This window comes from Apium graveolens, chromosome 3 (genome assembly GCF_009905375.1).
Source record: "Apium graveolens cultivar Ventura chromosome 3, ASM990537v1, whole genome shotgun sequence".
Taxonomy (NCBI): Eukaryota; Viridiplantae; Streptophyta; class Magnoliopsida; order Apiales; family Apiaceae; genus Apium; species Apium graveolens.
The window spans coordinates 59,316,058-59,336,723 of record NC_133649.1 but is presented as its reverse complement, the minus strand read 5'-3'; the positions used below and the strand labels follow the sequence as shown (position 1 = coordinate 59,336,723).

Below are 20,666 nucleotides of genomic sequence, written 5' to 3'. Positions count from 1 at the left end.
GAACTTTTGTATAGAACTCATAAACAACACTTACTATCCCTCCTTCTTATTGGAAAAAAGACCTGAACTATTTTGCTTCTTATTTACTCTACATTTTACTCTACGTGTATTTGTTATTATGGTATTATGGTAATAAACTTGTGATATATGGAGGCTAATAAGGCGAGAACAAATCATGATTGATATTATTTACACAAATATTTAATGTCAAACATTTCATTTTAAATGAAAGATTTCAAATGACATGATTTGAATTAGTCATTTCAAATTCCTATATTTACACTAAAATTTGATTGCCTTGAATTTCAAATAAAATCCAAATCCAAATTCTTTAACTTATCCAAACATGTTATTTGATCAAATGTAGAATTTTAAATGAAATCCAAGTTACCAAACGGGCACTAAAGTAATTCATCCGGTAATGATTTGGATTTGGGAGTATAATGATGCGTATTGTAACAATGCTTAATATAAGATAACGAAAAATGTTATAGAGTCTCCAAAACCGTTACCAAATGTTAATGTGTAAACTGTATAATTCATTAGTTTTCTAATAATGAGATAGTACTTAAGTGCATGCATATTCATTAATTTTCTGATAATATGATAGGACTTAAGTGCATGCATATATGCTCACAATTAACATGATAAAATTGAAACATGATTAATATCATGCCACATTATTTAAAAAAAAATTAATGACAAATTTGGGGCAGTGAGAGTGCTTTAAAAATATGAGTACTATATATTACATTAATACTATAACATATATTTTTAAAAATACTGACATACAATACATATTTTTTTTGTGTATGACACAGCAAAAAATTATATGCATCGGATACAAATTAGACCATTACGACACAAGAAACTCACTACCATTATCTCAAAAAGTAGCACACAAGCCGACTACATGGTATATGCAATATTACTTTTTTTGACTTGAAATCCTTGTGATGATACGAGGTGGTCAGATAAATGATTGTGCATACAAAAGTATAGATAGAACATTTGTATTATTTGCAATCCAAGGGCTGAGGAGCGAGTCCAAAGGTCTAACATTTGTGCAAGTCATTAATCCCCAAATCCCTTGTTCCCTCCCTCTTAATTTGCCTATTCCTAAGCTCTCTAATGTTCCCATTTTATTACATCACATCCCTCATATAAACATCAAGTATCATCTTATAACTATCATTCTCAATTTTCTCTCACCAAGAGAGAAATAGAAAGAAATGGAATTTCACCAAATTAACAATGAACGAGAAATCATTGAAGATTTAAATGGGCCTAGTGGTATCGCAAGCCCCGAAAGTCCCTGTTCAAAAAATTATTGTAACAACACCACCAACAATTGCAATTGCAATTGCAACAACAATACCAACGCTTCAAATACCACCAACAAAGAGCAAGATAGGTTTCTTCCTATAGCCAACGTTGGACGGATCATGAAGAAGGGCATTCCGGCTAATGGCAAGATCTCCAAAGACGCAAAAGAGACCGTTCAAGAATGCGTATCCGAATTCATTAGCTTTGTCACCGGAGAGGCATCCGATAAATGTCAACGCGAGAAGCGGAAAACTATCAACGGGGACGATATTATTTGGGCTATAACCATACTTGGATTCGAGGATTATGTAACTCCACTAAAACATTACCTTGCCAAGTATAGAGAATTAGAAGGTGAAAAACTTAATGTTCCTAAGCACCAACGTGGGGAACAACAACGCCTTCAACAACATGACCATAAAACACCAATGCCCTATACTAGTAATGTATATTCTCCACAAAATCTCATTTCTCATCCATCTTTCCTGCCCAATGATCAAACATTTCCATTACCTTTTCCCCAAAACTCAATCCAATCACAATTTAAACAAGAAAGCATCGATTCCCTGGGACATTGGTAAAAAAAAAAAAGATTGAGGATAAGAAAAATAGGGTTATTTTTGCTGATTCCCTTTGTATGTAACTACATTAATCTGTACATTAACTTGTCTTGCCTGTAATTTTTATACAAATAATACATATATATATTGTACTATATATACATTTGGCAAGTCTCACCCCAACATATCATATCTAAAATCACCCTCTTTATGCTAATAAATGCGGGCATAAAAAATTTGAATTTTTAGGAGTACACTTTTTTATATAAATAAATGAACTAAAGAAAAAAGTTAAAAAATATAAGCTCAAAATAAATTTTAATTCCACATATTTTTAAGAATTTAATACTCCTAAGTACGTATTCACATAACTTAGATGAGTACAAATAATTTTTCAATATAAATATACGGAGTATTATTGTAATTACAGAATTTATTAAAAAAATTACAATTCTCCCATTAAAAATACATTATGTACTCAGGTAAGCCACTAAGAGCAACTCCAAGAGTTCCCCTTCTCCAACTCCAACAGTTTGGTCTAAATTTCAGTCCAAATCTCAAAATATTTATTTAATTATTTTAATGTCTTATAATAATAAATATATATTATTTTTGTATCATGTAAGATATTATCTGTATATTTTATTATTATTATTAATTACTTGTTTTATTTTAAAATTATTAATAAATGAATAATAGAATTCTAATTAAACTTCAAATATATATGAAAAATAGTAAACACATAGTTACGGGCAATATTTTGACTGTTTTGGAGGAAGTCAATTTAATTTGTCGGACTAAATTAATAATTTAGTTTTCATCGCATTTCATTTATGTTGTATTTCAAATTAAGTTTTATATGTTGTAATCTTTATTTTAATGTTTGAATGTATTCGTAATTTGAATTCAAGAAATGCAATGATATTTATTTATTTATTTACGTTTAAATATTTTTTAGTTTAAATTATTATTTAAATAGATAATAATATCCTAATATCGGTTAATTGCATTTATAAATACCCGAAATCAAAACTTTATGTAATAAACTAAAAGAAATACATTAAAAACTATTATTTTAATTTCGGTCCAAATTTGGACCGATGATTGGGTGAATTTGGATCGAAATTGGTCCAAATTTGGACCTTTAGGCCACTCTTGGAGTTGGCCTAAGTACGTACTTAGGGGCATTTTTCTCTATTTTTAATTTTTATTCTAAAAGAGCATCAAAAATTAAAATATTTTTTTCACTAGCTTCACCGATTTAAACACTATCAATATTTTATTTTTTATAATTCTTTCAATTTACTATTGGAAATACCTGTTTTTGGCTTGAAACTTTATAAATCTGAAATCTCCCTGCACACCAGACAACATATGATATTAGTGAAGCAGAAAATGTGAGGGGAAAAGGTGAATTACAACTGACTATCTATGCTATGCAAACTAGGAAATAATTAGGAAATAATTTGGTTGGTTAGTTAATCCCTTTCAAAAAGTATAACTAAGATATCAACTAAAAAATTACAAAATACTCATGCATGGGTTATGGGTTATGACAGTACATAGAACCTTCGTATAATATTTTATTTATCTATCTATACTGTACTATATTTTATAATTATAATAAACAAAATGCTAGGTATCCAAATTTGGATCTCAAAATGGTTCCCAAATGCAACATAGCTGTTCCGATTAGTCATAATAAAAGATTAGTCATAATAAAATTAGTAAGATGGACCTCTCGCATACATATCAATCTCACGATCAAAATAATCTGAATATGTCACATTATTTTAAAACTATTTTTATACCCAATTTCGCGTATCTAACACTATTTCAATTTAAATTCTACTTTATATTATTATAATTAATATTAAAATCAAGTTCTCCATCCAATTTAAATTATAAAACATATTGAGATCTATATTATTGTAATTATCTAATTAATATTGAAGTCAACTTATTTTACTAAATTATAGAAATTTTTATTTAATTAAATTCTAAAACAGTCTTTACTATAACAACCAGTTTAATTATTATTTAAATAAACTTCATTATTAAAAAAATTATTTAATTAAACTATAAAGTAGAATTATAATATTTATTAATTAGATATTATATATATCTGTATTTACACTACAAAAAGATAATTTGTAACTCGTTATAATAGTCTCGAGATAAAACAAAATAATTTATACTTTTCATTCGGGTTAAAATAAAATTATATTATTGATCCGAGCAAAAATAAAATTTAAAACAAATTAAATATAATTAGTTGAATTTTGGTTGGTATAATGTGCCTCAAGTTAAGATAAAATAAAAAGTATTATTGATCGGGCTAAAAAAATATTATACTATTGAATGAGGTTAAAACAAAATAATATATAATATACATCTAGGATAAAAAAAAATATTACATACGTGATCCAAATAAAATAAAATCAAAATCAAAATATAATGCAACTAAGTAAACAAAATCATATATCCTATTTATCCGGCTTAAAACAAAATTATCATATTGATCCGGGTTTAAAAAGTTTAAAATCAAACTAAAAATAATTAGTTGAATTTTATGGGTATAATGAGCCTCAAGTTAAAACATAAAATAAAATTAATATCAGACTATGCATAATTCGTAATTCATATACTATTAATCCGAAATAAAACTTAACTTTTAACTAAAATATAATAATTATTTTTTTGTAAAATCATAAAACTTTATCGTTTGATCAGGAACATTATTGGTTCATGTGATTTGCGGCTATTGCGTGAGCCCCTGGAATTTACCTAGTGCGTACTCGAAAGGATAACGGCTGTGTGTTCACTACGATAAAAAAATATTATCTTTTTTAAGTATTTTTTATTAAAAAAATCATGAACACATACGTGTATTAATACATTTATCATGAAATCATAGCATTTAAAAATTTTAAATGAATAAATTTAAGAATTCAATTGAAATTAATTTTTTTTAAGTAATATAATATTAAAAAAATTCGTGAATAGCACGGGTTTAAAATAGTATAGTAATAATCTCCTTATTATAATAAAAAATTACGGTCCCAATTTGGACTATTTATAATCAAGAATAATCTCTTAATTATATTATTTTATACTTTTTTCAAGACCATCCTTCATTATTTTTCTCTATATAAAAATAAAAATGCTTAAATTATATACACAGTTTGGGATATATATAAACGGTTTGTGCAGGTTGTTGATTTTAATGACCAACTCGATACAGTTTTTAGTTCAATAACCACGTTAATACATGTAATCAACTTGATAATTAATCCTTTTATTTTGACACGTATTTTTATAAGAATTTATAATTTTTTTGAAACTCTGGCACTTATACTTTAAAAACTATGTAATTCATATTCAAAATTGAAACTTAAAATGATAACACTAAGAATTTATTTATTATTTTTCCAAAAATATGTAGGTCCATGAGAGTGCGAATATGTTGATCGAAAGATTCAATGCTCACGTACATGTAATTACAATGCAGTCCCTGATAGATCCTCTATGACAAGATGGTTATAGCCCCTGCTAAAGGTTTGAATAGACCCTGGCAACTTTAGACGCGACACAAAACGACAAGAAAATTTAGTGTTTGTGTTTGCATTTTTAGTACACGACACAAAAATACACGAACACGAAAGTACACGGTCGAGATTTAGTGTCGGTTTTGTGTTTAACCTTCAAGTACACGACACAACATAACCTTCAAGTACACGACACAACACGAAGTATACGATATAAATAAATATTATCACTACACCATAGATGGCCTATCGCAATGGTTTAATCATGCATGTTACAAAATTATGTTACCTTAGGTATGCTCATCTTAGCCTACCGCAACGTAGTATTTTTGATGTTACCATAGCCTTTAAAACATGTTACTATAGCTTCAAAGTGTTACATACGAGTAACATGTGGCAATTTATGTTACAATAGGGTATTATTGGATAAAAAAGTAGTATATTTTACAAACAATTAAATATATATAATTATTTGACATGAAAATTAATCAATTTTTATAATATAATTAAGCAAAAATATTAATATTAGTTAAGATTGATAAAATATTTTTTTAAAAAAAATTTATAAACTGTATTAATTAATAATTGATAAATTTTTATCAATAAAAAATTTAAAGACAATTAAAACTTAATTTTTTTAAAAAAAGAGATGAAATTAGCTGGGGTTTTTCAGGCGGGCTCAAATTTTTTGGAGAAGCGCTAAAATTTCAGACAAATTAACTTCTCCCTCTAATTTCATTCTCCCTCATTCTCTCACTCTCTCTCTCATTCTCTCTCTCCTAGTAGCTATTCTCTTTCATTCCTCTCTCGAGCTAGGGTTTCTAATTGGGGGTAACATTTTGGCGAAGCTGGTCACATTTTGGAGAAGCGGGTCACAGATTGGAGTTAGGGTTTCTAATTGGGGTTTCAAATCAGCTTGCGGTTCAACATTAAGGTACTACATCTCTCTCTCTCTCTCTCTCTCTCTCTCTGTCTCTCTCTCTCTCGCTCTCGCTCTCTCTGATTTTGTGTATCTCTCTCTCTATCTCTCTCTCTCTCTCTCGCCTCCTCTATTTCTGTTAGTTTCTTCTCTAATTTGTTACATGCGTGTTTTTGTGTATTTTATACATGTATATGTATGTTACATGCATGTTTTTGTGTAATTTTAATTGGAATTGGGGTTTTTTATTTTTGTAGATCTGTAAGTGTGATTTTTGTATTAAATTTGTTTCTCGATATTTGCTTTTTATCCGGTTGATTTTCATGTTAGGCTTTAGTTACATGTAAATCATCATAGTCAAGTGGATATAATTGATTGTGTAAGTAGATATCTGTTGTCTCTATAATGCAATTGTTTATGAGTATTTACATTTATGTTAATTTGACATTTATTCCTGAGAGTTTCAACCCTTTACGAGTATTTAAATTTTTGTTAACATCAACTGTCACAGTTCGGTAGGTAGGAGGAGTGGGATAATACGGAAATGGGTGTATGCACATGTATATTCATGGTCATATAACATGGATTCGATACGTATAATCTAATATGGATTTACGATTTCAGGGCTGCATTGTTATTCTGTGTTGTTATTAATACATATAATCTATAATATTGGTTTAGGATTTCACTTCTGCGTTGTTATTAGTACGCATATCTAATATGGGTTTAGGGTTTCACGGTTGTGTCGTTATTAGTATGTACAACCAATGAAAAGGAGAACATAAAATATTACCTCGGTCTGCTTAGGGCTTCACGGCTGCATTGTGTTGTTAGAACGTATAACCAATATGGGTGTATGATTTCACGACTACGTTGTTTTCTTTTAGGAATATAACATTATTGTCCTATTTTCTGTAGTGATGGACGATGATCTAAGTCAATGGATAACCCTTCCAAAATATAGTACACCTTACATTAAGGGGATAAAGGATTTTTTAGAAAATGCATTTCCCAAATTTTCCGTAGGCGATGAAATGTTGTGCCCTTGCAAGAATTGTAGAAATGGCAAGTTGCAAGTGGCATACTCAAGATCTTATTTATGATCATCTTATTTGTCATGGCCCTTGTCCATTGTATGCGAATTGGATTTGTGATGTTTCGAGCAAAGATCATAGGATAGATATTGAACGGGCAGAAAATATGGGTTTTGAAGATTCCTTTACCTTCGGAGATAATTTGGACGAGATGTTCCATCGTACTAATGATACTACTGGACCGAATGATGATGCCAAAAAATTTTATGGCCATCTTGAAGAAGGAAAGCAGGCCTTATATCCGGGCTGCAAAATATTTTCCCGCTTAAGTTTTATCATTAGGCTGTACTCTTTAAAGTGCATTCATGGGATTTCGGAGTCGGGTTTCGGGGATTTATTAGAGCTGATAAAAGATGCTTTTCCAGAAGCACACATTCCTTTGTCTTTTAATGCGGCAAAAAATGTTATTAAAGATTTAGGGCTCGATTATCAAAGGATACACGCCTGCCCCAATAATTGTATGCTGTTTTGGGCTGAAAATGAAAAAGAAGAAAATTGTAAAACTTGCGGTGCTTCAAGGTGGGTCGTAGTGGAAAAAAAAGGCGCCGTGGACAATAATGAGAAGAAGTTAATTCACAAGGTCCCGGCAAACGTGATGCGCTACTTTCCACTCAAAAAAAGGTTGCAACGCATGTTTATGAGCAAAGAGTTATCAGAACTGATGTTATGGCATGCAAAAGGTCGAAAAAAGGACGGCAAACTTCGACATCCCGCTGATGCAGAGGCTTGGAAGGCATTGGATGCTCGTTATCCTCAATTTTCATCCGAGAACAGAAATATCAGATTGGGCCTAGCCGCTGATGGTTTCAATCCTTTTCGTACTATGAACATAAGTCATAATACTTGGCCAATTATTTTGGTTAACTACAACCTTCCCCTGGCTGTGTATGAAGCAAGAGAATCTAATTCTCTCGACACTCATATCTGGTCCCGAGTCTCCGAAGAATAATATAGATGTCTTCATGCAACCTTTAATTGCTGAACTGAATGAGTTATGGGAAGTAGGCATTGAGACTTATGATGCCCTTACTGACCATACTTTCAACTTGCGCGCTTCTTTACTTTGGACAATCAGTGATTTTCCCGGGCTAGCAATGCTATCTGGATGGAGCACAAAAGGAAGACTAGCTTGTCCAGTTTGCAATTATGAAACATCCTCTATGTACCTAAAACATAGTCGGAAAATGTGTTACATGGACCATAGGAGATTTCTCCATCCCGAACACCCATGGAGGATTGATAAAAGAAAATTTAATGGTCAAATTGAATTGAGAGGTTTTCCAGAGGTTCTAACTGGAACAGACATTGAAGAATTATTGGCAGGATTTGTAAATCATTTTGGGGGGAAGAAACCAGAGAAGAAAAGAAAGCGCCAAAAAAATAAGATTAAGTCGAATTCGCCTTTCAAGAAAAAATCAATATTCTTTGATCTGCCTTACTGGAAGCACAATGTTTCTCGACATAACCTTGATGTTATGCACATCGAGAAGAATGTGTGTGATAAAGTACTTGGCACATTGCTCAATATTGCTGGAAAAACAAAAGACCATATAGCAGCTCGCCTAGATTTGCAAGAACTTGGCATCAGAAAGGTCCTCCATCCTGTTCTATCAAGTGACGGGAAACACCTTGAAATAAGGGCTGCGATATTCGACATGACAAATGAAGAGAAAGATTTATTCTGCTCTGTCCTTAAAAATGCTAAATTGCCATATGGAAGTGCCTCTAATATCAGCCGGTGTGTGCACATGAAGGAGAGAAAGGTATCTGGCTATAAGAGTCATGATGCTCACTTTTTCATGCACTACTTATTACAATTTGCAGTGAAGAAATCTTTGAAACCGGAGGTTGCAGTCCCTTTTATCAGATTAGGGGCCTTCTTAAGAGGTATTTGGAGTAAAGTCATCGACTTAAGTGATCTTAAGAGGCTGCAAACAGAAATAATTAAAATTATTTGTCAATTTGAGACTATATTCATTCAGGCTTTTTTTGATGTGATGGTCCACCTTTTGATTCACTTGTGCCAAGAAATTGAATTTGGTGGACCGGCCCATGTTCGAAGCATGTGGCCAATTGAGCGCTATTTAAATAAATTGAAATCTTATGTACGGAATAGATCTAAACCAGAGGGATGTATCGCCGAGGGTTACCTGGCCGAAGAATGCTTGATATTTTGTTCAAGATTCTTGGGTGGCCATGGAGGATCAAAAATTACCAAGGCTGCAAAATTTGAAAGTTTTCCAGAAAAAGTAGAATTTCCTATTGGTTCACGCAGAAATAAAGATGGAAAGGCTGTGAATTTAGTTGAAGTTGAATGGATGGCTATTCATCGTTATATTCTATTCAACTGCGGGAATAAAGAAATTGATAGTTTAATCGAGTAAGATTCTAGCTACTAATTGTGTTTAACTGTTATAGAATTAGAACCTGTTTTGTCTTGATTTTTAACTAGGTAATTGTTGTAGGGAGCATCGAATCTTAATAGAAGGACAAGCCAAGTCAAAAAGATACAATCGTGAGAGAGAACATTCTGAAGATTTTTGGAAATGGATGAAGGGGGAGGTCGGAAAAAAAGATAACATTTCAAAGGAATTGGAAGTGCTTGCAATGGGCCCTAATCAATCAGCGAAGAAGTATAGTGGTTATGTACTTAACGGATATCGATTCCATACAAAGTACCGAGATGCTAAATGTACAACCCAAAATAGTGGGGTATTTCTATCTGCTTTGACTACTAGCTTTGCTAGTTCAAAAGATCAAAATCCACTGGTCGGCGATGTCAATTACTACGGAGCAATTGAAGAGATTTTTGAAGTTGATTATTGGGGAGAATTTTCTGTAGTGGTGTTCAAGTGTTGTTGGTATAAGGAAGAGAAAGATCTATATGGGTTCACTCGAGTTAATTTTAACAGATTATGTCAGAAGTCTGATCCATATGTGCTAGCTTCACAGGTGCAGCAAGTCTTCTACGTAGAAGATCCTACTGAAAAGATGATGTATAATGTTATAAAGAAATTGCCAAGGGATTGGTGCGATGTCGAAGCTGAAAATGCAAATGAAGAAGCCGAGGATCCAGTTTTACATGATTTACACACTAGTGTTCCTCTAGAAATAGACACGGATATTAACTGGTGCAGAGATGATGTCCCAACACGACAAGTCCCCATCAAGGCTAGAACAAACGAAGAAACTACTTAAATTTGTAATTCGAAATATGTAACTATCAAGGGCCTAGTTTCTGATGTATCAACTGTTAATGAAGTGACTTCTTAATTGCCTAATTTATCATATTTTAATGTATTTTCTTTTAATTAATTAACTTGTTCTTAATATAATGTTCTGTTAGTTTTAAATCTGCCCTGCTCTTTATGCGATCGCTTCTTAATTTAGAGCATTATTAAATTTATTTACTTGCATACTGCTCTTTTAATGTTTCTTTTAAGTGTTTATTTTTAAGTGTTTTTTATTTAAGTGCCATGTCTCAGATTATTTTAATGATTTCATCTAATTATACTTTCTCAATTTTTTGTAGGATGGCATACATAAATCTCAGGTTGTACCACCAGGGTGAGTTTCAGCCTACACGGTATGTCGGTGGTAAAGAACTGATTATAAGGAATGTCGAAGTAGATAGGTTTTTCTACCCTGTATTGATGGATTATGTCAAGGATGACCTTGAATATTCAGAAATTGGAGGGATTTATATGAGAAAAGGTGATAAGCAGGGGGGTGGCAGTTGGTGGCCAATGATGTGGACTTGTGTTCATTAACTGCAGGAGCTGCAGACGGTGAAAATGTTGATTTTTATCTTGACAATGTCGTTGATAGCACTATCGAACCAATGGATCAGATGCAGCCATTTGTAATAATACGGCCAAGAAAGGATATCTTAGCAGGTAATATATTAATTTCATTTCAGAAATATACCTTAATTGTAGGGGCATCAGAAAAATATATAGGTGTTACTACATTTAGATTTTATTCAAACTCGTAATTATTGTTTTTATGTCTTTATAGCTAAAAACCAAGTCAAGCGGCAGTTTGTAACCACTCATCAACTACAGCAACAGAAGATGAACAAGAATGCAAACCAAGTTGATAAGGCTGGGAAGAGGAACTCAAAGAACTTTCCCCTAGAGGGTACTCGGAAGTCACCACGGCTTTCTAGAGTGCAGGAAATCACTGATGGTGATGATTGTGAAACTCCTCCAAGTGTTAGGAGGAAGTTGAGTTTACATGATACTCATGAAGATGAGCGTATGGGAGAAAATGAACTGGAGGTTAGCATATAATTCAGTAATACCTATAATTTTCTTGTTAGATTATTGTTGTTTAAGTACATGTAAGTACATGTATGTAACCCCTTTATTAATCCAGTAATTCCGTCATACCTATATTAACATGAATTTATGTGAAATTGCAGAGACTACCCCCTCCACCTCCTCTAACGGAGTATGAAAAACTGAGAGCTGTCACAGTAAAGAGGAACAATGAAGTATTTTTTGCCCTCAATCTTCCTACACTCTCTTCTGAAGTGAGAAACTCAATCTTAAAAGATAAATCCAAAAAAAAGAAGCATGTGCAAGAGGGGAGCGATGAGGAATATGATCCAGCTGTGGATCTTGAGGATGGTGGATCGGGAACTCAAAGGAAGGCTGCTAGTAAGGATGGTGGATCAGGAACTGAAAAGGTATGTCATAAATGTCATAAAGCTATCATTTTCACATTTTCTAAATTCTTCCCCAAATGTTTCATCGGGGTTGATAGTTTGTAATTCATATATACACAAACATTGAGTTTTACATGATTTATGTTTCAGAGAGGGAAAACTGAGAAAAGTTATTGGACGTGGACCAACAACACGGTCACGAGCCAATACTGTTATATCACAGAAGCAAGGAACCGAGGATGCTACTGAGAAGGAAAATCAGTCATTATCACAATGGAACCTGCAGAACCTCTGATTCAGCTACCGTCTATTGAAGCAAATGGTTCAATGGAGGCTTTTTGGGCTATGCGAAAGCGCCAAAAGGAAGCAGCTGCAGCGACATCGAAGATTTTTCCAAGTACAACTGCAACTACAAAGACTGCTATAGAAAATGTTGTTGAAGAAAATGTTTTTCTGGACATTGAAGAAGAGGAGGAAGCAGGTATCTTCTTTCCTTTATTTATGATTACATAAACTGATTATTTATAAAGGAATTATTCCTTTAAGGCCCCTTAAAGAATACTCACTTTGAGGCTACCCACATTCATATATTTTTCATAATTGATTAATTTGTATCAGTTTAATAAATTACTTATAATTGAGGTTAATTGGCATAAGGTTATTTATGTCATTTAAGTTAATGAAATTGTGAAGTTAACCATGGTTAATTATGTGATAGATGTAAAACTTCTTGTATAAATTTAATTAGCATATGTAATCTATAATGCTGTTAATTGTTATTTGTGTTTTTATATAATTATTAAAACACAACCCCCATGAGAATTAATGTATTCTTTATGACAGTAGGTCCTTTAGAGTGTCCAGAATCCAAGGTATGCGTTATCTATATTTATCATTTTAAAAATAAGGGCTGCTTATTATAAAGACACCCATTAAAAAAATAAAAACTAAAAATAAGACATCTTTATAGATCAATCTTTGAAATACGATATATTAGAAAAACACCCATAAATATAATCAAATTTATTATAATATTCCTACTTTGTTTGATTTTCCTGCAAGTAATTTTTGCTCATATGTAGTTGAAGTTCCTATAAGGCTGAGAGGACCGACGAGGATGGATAGGGTTCATACCAGAAATATGGACCATCGAGTTGTCCTTCAGATGAATGAAAGGTTCCAGCCCGTTTCAGATGAGGACAAAGTAATTTCTGAACTTAGTAACTTCTTGGGGACACTCGCAAAGCGATGCGTGTCATTTACCTATGTTTCTTGGCGTGATGTTCCGAAAACTTTGAAAACTACACTGTGGAATTATGTCAAGGTATCACATACATTGTTTAATTATCGTGATTTATTTTTCTGCAACATTACCTTTGATTAACTGTACTTGTGTTCTTTATTTTGTTGACTTTTTCCAGCAAAGATACATTATACCTGATGAATGTGAAACATGGGTGTTGAAAACCATTCAGTCATCTTGGAAGACACGTAAGAGCCGAATTAAGAAGGCGCATTATAAAGCATTTGAAACTGATGAAGAACGGATGGAAAATAGGCCAAATGATATTCCCCTTGAGAGTTTTAAGATGTTGCTGGAGTACTGGAATGATGAAAGCATTAAGGTTTTCTAATTCCCCTTGCACTTTCATATTTAATTATGTATTTATATTTGATCTAAGTGACATAAAGGTATTTCACATTTTTGTAGAAAAGAGCAGCGACAAATGCAAGAAGTCGATGTCAGTATACAGACACACACACTACTGGTCCAAAGACTTTAGCACAAATTCGAAACAATATGGTATGGCCAGAATCTCAATTACGCAAATTAACCTCAATAAGCTAGTTGTTACGCAAATATATGAATGTGGGCAGCCTTCTGGTTACATATATTACTATATATCTAGAAATTAATTTCTATATTTCTTTTGGCTAACTTGTTCATTTTTGTCAGAAAAATAAGGCAAAGAATCAGCGTCCACCACCTGAAGCAGAGGTTTTTGTTGAGACTCGTGAGCGTACTGATGGTCGTGAGTATAAGACCAACACTGAAGAAATAAAAAACAAGATTGTAAGTGTTTTTTATTAATCTTAGTGCTTCTGAATATCCGTTAATGTCGCAAGATGGTTAATTAGTTGTGTTTTATGATTTATTTGGTGTTTAGAAGTTTTATTTATGTACCTGCATGCATTTTTATTTAATGATTACTAATTGTGAATTTAATTGGATTAAATTATTCGGTTATTTTGAAATTAGTTAGTGAAGCATTTAAATTATTGTGTGACCAAGTGTTCATTTGTTTTTCTGGTATGTAGAAAAAGATTAAGGAAAAAATCAGTACGAGCGAAGATCCCAACGAGGAACTACTTTCTGATGGAAAAAAATATGGGCCATCTTGGCTCCATGGAAGATGTCCTGATGCTGCAAAAAGTTACTCCAGTACTGCTGGTTCGACAAATACTTATGTACAGGAGTTGGCAGGAAAGATAAAGCAGACTCTGGTGAGTGAAGTCGAGGCATCGATGACAAAGAAGGTACAAGAAGAAGTGGATATGCAAGTCAACAAGAAGGTGCAGGAGAATATGGCCTGGTTACTTAAGAAAATAGCCGACGCAAATCCAGGCATCACAATCAACCATCAAGATTTCAGCACAACCAGCGATAATGACAATTACCTCACACCAGTTACCGGAGGCTCTGGACTTTAGATTTCAGATGTGCACCTTTTTACATATCTTATTTTGCGTACTAGTAACAAGTGTTATCGTACTAGCTTTTGGATGTTTATTTATCGTCCTAGACTAAGTAACTGTTCTTTGGAGTATGTGGAGTATGTGGAGTTGGTGAATTGTGTGAAACCGCAGTATTTGGTGGGGGTTTGTGAAAACTGATATGGAGTTTGGTTGAAATTGTTTATTTGGTTGACTTGGATGAAAAACAGATTTTATGGCATGTTGAATTTACGAACCATTCCTGTCAATTTTTTTTTTGAAAAATATGTTACATTAGGTACTAAAAATGTTACAAAGAAATTGGTATAATACAAAACATTACTGTTACAATATGCATCAAAGGTAACATTAAAGTATGTTTATAGTATCACATTATGTATGTTACCTTTGCAAACAAATAGGGCCCCAAAATGGGGCCCACCAGTGGGCCCTACATGTGGGCCCCATTTTTTTTTGAAAATTCTGAGTCCAAAGGTAACATACATATTGTGATACTATAGACATAGATTAATGTTACCTTTGACAGCTATTGTAACATAAAAGTGAATGTTACAGCAGGGCAAAAGTAATGTTACCTTGGGGGTCAAAGGTAACTCGAAAAAAAGCAACTTAATTTTTATGTTACCTTAGGCCTTTTTCTGGCTGTGGTAACACTTTTTTGGGCATGTTGTAACATTTTCTTGGTGTTGCTGTAGGCCATTTATGGTATAGTGTATAATTAAATTTTAATATTTTTTATAAATATATATAGAATTATAATAAATGTATGCATATTTATTTTTAAAATATTATTTAATTTCATTATATTGTATTGAATTGAGATCTAAATATATATTTTTCATATATTTTATATAGTTTTTTACCTAAAAACCTTATATTTTAATTTATATTAATATTAAATTTAATATATATTAATATTCAATTAACACGACATACACGACATGAAACGATACGAAATGAACGTATACGAACACGAATGTACACGAACGCTAAATATGTCGGTTTTGTATTTGACATTCAAATACACGAAACACGAAAATACACTATACGATACGAAAGTATACGATACGAACGAATTGCCAGGTCGAGCTTGATGCAGTAAACTTTTATGAGGATGGTCAATCGTTTGACTTCATGAAAAAACATGATGATACGTCCCACTTTTTAGAACTAATATTCCAACTTGGCAAGTTGAAAGTTGATGTGAACTCCTCAAAATCATTGATCAATTGATATTCGGCTTTGTGTGGTAACAACAAATAGGCACGTCATCTAGCCATGAATTTTGAGATGTTCCGAGCCATCTCAAAAAAAATTATGAGGATTGTTAGAGACCCTAAATATCTTTTTTAAAAAATTTATTAAATAAAGTTGCTCATATATGACTAATTTTGATTTGTGGGCGTATATAAATACACGAGTAATCTCATATTATTACTATGAAAGTTGTCCAATATTTATATGACACATCAGATTTGAGAAATCTTTTATTATAAAAATTTGGGATTTTTAACATTTTCCAAAATTTATTCTACCATTTACTTGAAATAATTTTGAAATAATTATTATAGATCTCAAAACACAAGATATTTTTCAAATAAATCAATTCATTTGGGATTATGCGAAGTGTGATGGCCGCCCGTTAAGATGTTTGATCTGTCTGCGGACTCTGCACTAATACTTGGTGTGAGATGTTAAATCATAAGTATCTCAAAATTCGAAATTTCCTGTTATATAAAGAAATTTAGTATGAGTGATTGGAATTAGTTCATAAGAGCATTTTCAATCACATAGATCTTTTAGATAAAAATTATTAATACACACTATAAATAAAAAATATAAAAATTATGTAAAAAAAATATATCTTCAATGGTACATTCCTCTCTTTCATAAATATAGTCAATCTCTTTATATTGACTATATTTGTTGAACCACTACAGAATTTCATGAAATCTGTAAAAAAAAAAAATTAATCATTTATTACCATATTGAAGTAATATATTTTATTTATAATAACATACTATTTTTAAAATATAGCTAACCAATATAACCAATACCATCGAAATACAATATATTACATGTTCAACAAATTTTATATATTGTCCAACATGTCCAATTTAGTCAACCAATTATATCTAACACCATTGGAGATGCTCTAAGAGTATTGTTATTGTAGATAAATTTTTCTCCCGAAACATTTTTCAAATATAAAAATGGTTGTGCGGAAGGTTTGATCAAATTGAAATTTATAAAGTTAAGACAAAAAGCACGGAAAGATGTACCAGTACCAAAAATGAGTTATTATTGAATAAAAACAATCAAAATGGCATAACTTTTGATTTTTTCATGTTGTTTAAAAAGTTGGAAATTGATTTTTTGACAAGAAAAGTGTTATTATTTATAATAGAATAAAAAAACAAAGCAATAGAATCAAATAAGCACTCAGTACATAATAATCATAATAAATAGATGTTAACTCACATCTTAAAAATTATTTTTCACGTATTTTTTGTAGCAAAATCTTTAATAAACTTTGAAAACAAGAATGTGTTAATATTTATTTCTCGACAGATCACATAATAACAGTATTCGACAATTTATGTGATAATACTAGAAGACCTAATCAATTTCAAATTCAAAAATTATGTTACTTTTTCATTTTTAAGTTATTTTTAGTGTCTCTTAATGACAATTACCCCTGAATGATTGATACCCAGACTATAATTTATATTGCTTGCACTCAGGGTCAGCTTTGCTTTTGCTGACTTACATTACAACTGTAGTCTCCGGATTTCAAAAGTATACTCGATCATGATTTTGGCGGAATCAGATATGTTAGTTAAATATTTCATATTAACATCTACAAATATATTAAAAATCGAACCTCACATAATTAACAGCACTCTTTGTTCTTAACAAATAATCATTCGACAATAATAAATTGCTTGAACAATTCAATTTGGAGCTTAAACATTAGCTCATTTTCAATCAAATGGATATTTTAACTGCTCAAGAGTACGTATATTAATTTATATATACTCCAATGTTCACTGCTGCTAATCGATCTCAGACGTGGAATAATAGATCAAAAGTTGTGAGCAAATCTATTAGATAAACATAAGCCAAACTAGGATCGTAAATTTATTGGACTGGATTAAACTAGTATAAATATTTTAACCAGGAACAGCATTCTTTTTCCGGTTCTTTTGTAATTTTGTAATTATTTTAATTTTTTGAGATTTGCAGGGTAAAATTAGATCAATCCCCGGGCGGTATGCTCTACAAGATAGATAGCCTAAATAAATCACTAAAACAATCTGTTTTTATCAAGAATCAGCGGGTTTTTATCGGTGTTCTGAAAATCGGTTTAGGCGACGGTAGGCCGTGGTAAAACGCCCTGACTCGGACCTAGCGGTGATTTAGGCGTTTTTTCAAAAAATCGGGTCAAAATCGGGATTAGACAGGCTATACGGTCAAAAATCGGTCCTAGCCGATTTTGGCGGAAAATAGTTAAAAAAATATTTTTTTTTCATTTTTATAATTTTAATTAATTCATTTCATAATTTCACACAATATCATGTCAATTTCTAATATAAAGTATTGGTAATAAGTAACAAGTAATCTAATATATTTATTTTCTCACTTAAAATATAAAAATAACATATTATAATAATTTAAAAGTGTGAATTAAAATATATTTAATATTGTAAACTCAATAATTAGTACATAACGCATGTCAAATGTGTAGATATTATTTAATACCTATCTAATATTTTTTTCAAACAAGTATTTGACATATTGATCATTATATAATTATAAAAATTAAAAATAATATTTATATTATTCCGATTAATGTTTCGATTAATCGGTCTGATTAATCTCCGACTTTTCAATTAATCTTTCGAATGTAGCATCACCACCCTGGCACGCCTAGCGATTTCTGAAACATTGGTTTTTATCAAAAATTGGTCAATTTTGCTTAAGCCCGATCGCTAGAGGGGGTCGAGTTAATTTTGATCGGTTTAGTGAAATAATGGTCGAAATCGATCAAAAAAGACATTGGCCTTATTTGATTTGATGATTAAAACTATATGTACTTACATGTGTCTGTACCCAGTTTACCTGGTGCTCATCCAAATTTGATGTGACACTATCACATGTACTGACATGATAGTCGGATTAATTTGTCTATTTAGGTGTAAAATGGACTGTTGTAAAGAGTGGTCGATTTAGTCCTTTGATATATCAAAAACAGAAAAGATCTAGTAAGAGATATGAGAGGACATGTGTTTTCTATAAAATAAAATTCTACCTTTATTATCATTACTTTTTTTGAAAAATATATAAAAGTGTTTTTCAAAAATTAAAATTATAAGAACATATTCATAAAATATGTTCGATATCTCCCTAAAATTTAATTTCTGGATCCTCCCGTCCTGATCGGAAAGGACCCTATTTCCTCTAACATGACCACCAGCGTGAATAGAACAAAAATATGCGTCATATAGTGGCTCGAATATGAATAAAAGGGGTGGGTACAGGAGCACAGGGCATGTTGCTCCTCAAAATATGCATGCAAAAGCAAGATGGCAATTGATAAGTGCGGGTACAAGAGCACAAGGGCATGTTGCTTCTCCAAATATGCATGCCAAAACAAGATGGCAATTGACAAGCCCCTTTCACATCATTTTCTTTTAGGCGTTTTAACAAAAGTGTTGGCCTCGTATTATAACCCACGACAGCTTCATTTCAATTTTGCATTTTGTTCCAATAATTAATAACTTCATGGGCAAACCCTTGTGATAAGCAGGTCTATGTGTTTTCAAGAAAGAGACATTTGTTTTTTATGTATATGTAATTCGTTCTTCCTATATGCCATATTCTCCTATCGTATATCATTATAAGCAGAACACCCTCAAACTGGTAGTTGTTTGTTCGATATAGTTATTTAGTACGATATATAATAACCGTCAGATCTAAAGATAGATAGATGAGAATCGTTGAATGTAATGATAAAATAATATTATATTAATATTTAAAATGCTCTATGGTTCGAATCCCGTCAATAACGTATTATATTTAAACTTTTATATTCTGTATTTTTAACAATTTTTACAGGTTCAAGTTTCGAGTCCTGTAAACAACATATTATATTATATATTATTTATTTTCGGTCAAGTCTCAAATTATCATAAAATATATATTATTATAATTTATTATGTTCTTAATTTATTTTTCAATTATTGAAAATCTATATTAATATATTAATAATTTTAAAATAAAATATATTGTTAAAAATTATTCGTGCGTTAAAATAATCCGTGCATCGCACGAGTTATATGGAGAAAATGCCCAAAATAACCAAAATTCAAAGATGGTTGCCCAAAATACCAACGCTCAAAACAGGTGCGCAAAATAACCATTTGAACACGCATACATCATATGCGTGTGTCTTACACGCATACATCAAATGCGTATAGTTTCAAAATTTTCCTGTGAGATGCATACTCCGTTTGCGTATAGCTTATATGCGTATGCGCATAACTTTAAAATTTTTACAATATGCGTATATGTTGTATGCATGTATTATACACGCATTTCTTGTATACTTATTTGTCTGGTTATTTTGCGCACTTATTTTGAGCGTGGGTATTTTGGGCAACCCCCAATAAAATATTTAATTATACAAACCTTTATATTTTGCAAGTTGATCGTTAACACGTCACATATCCTTTTCGCAAGTTATATATACGGCTTTAAAATATTGTAGTTTAGCATTGTTGATTCAAATTTAGGATTGCAAATTTGCTATAT

The 20,666-nt window shown here is 31.5% G+C and overlaps 3 protein-coding genes across 3 annotated transcripts; all 3 read left to right on the top strand.

Annotated features, from left to right (window-relative positions):
- The first annotated feature begins 1,167 nt into the window (after window positions 1-1,167).
- Window positions 1,168-2,019, top strand: LOC141710728 (nuclear transcription factor Y subunit B-7-like). The gene has a single exon (XM_074513264.1). The coding sequence runs from the start codon at window positions 1,233-1,235 to the stop codon at window positions 1,905-1,907; it is 675 nt and encodes a 224-aa protein (XP_074369365.1). The 5' UTR covers window positions 1,168-1,232; the 3' UTR covers window positions 1,908-2,019.
- A 5,363-nt stretch (window positions 2,020-7,382) lies between these two features.
- LOC141714248 (uncharacterized) lies at window positions 7,383-8,396 on the top strand. Its single transcript, XM_074517781.1, has one exon. It carries the CDS (start codon window positions 7,383-7,385, stop codon window positions 8,394-8,396), a length of 1,014 nt encoding a protein of 337 aa, XP_074373882.1.
- A 13-nt stretch (window positions 8,397-8,409) lies between these two features.
- On the top strand, window positions 8,410-10,645 carry LOC141714247 (uncharacterized). Its single transcript, XM_074517780.1, has 2 exons — window positions 8,410-9,827; window positions 9,913-10,645. The coding sequence occupies exons 1-2, from the start codon at window positions 8,410-8,412 to the stop codon at window positions 10,643-10,645; spliced, it is 2,151 nt and encodes a 716-aa protein (XP_074373881.1).
- The last annotated feature ends 10,021 nt before the right edge of the window (window positions 10,646-20,666 follow it).

Coding starts and splice junctions, on each gene's coding strand:
- LOC141710728 (XM_074513264.1), top strand. CDS start 1,233: ATGGAATTTCACCAAATTAACAATGAACGAGAAATCATTGAAGATTTA.
- LOC141714248 (XM_074517781.1), top strand. CDS start 7,383: ATGAAATGTTGTGCCCTTGCAAGAATTGTAGAAATGGCAAGTTGCAAG.
- LOC141714247 (XM_074517780.1), top strand. CDS start 8,410: ATGCAACCTTTAATTGCTGAACTGAATGAGTTATGGGAAGTAGGCATT. Junction 9,828..9,912: donor GAAATTGATAGTTTAATCGA/GTAAGATTCTAG, acceptor TAATTGTTGTAG/GGAGCATCGAATCTTAATAG.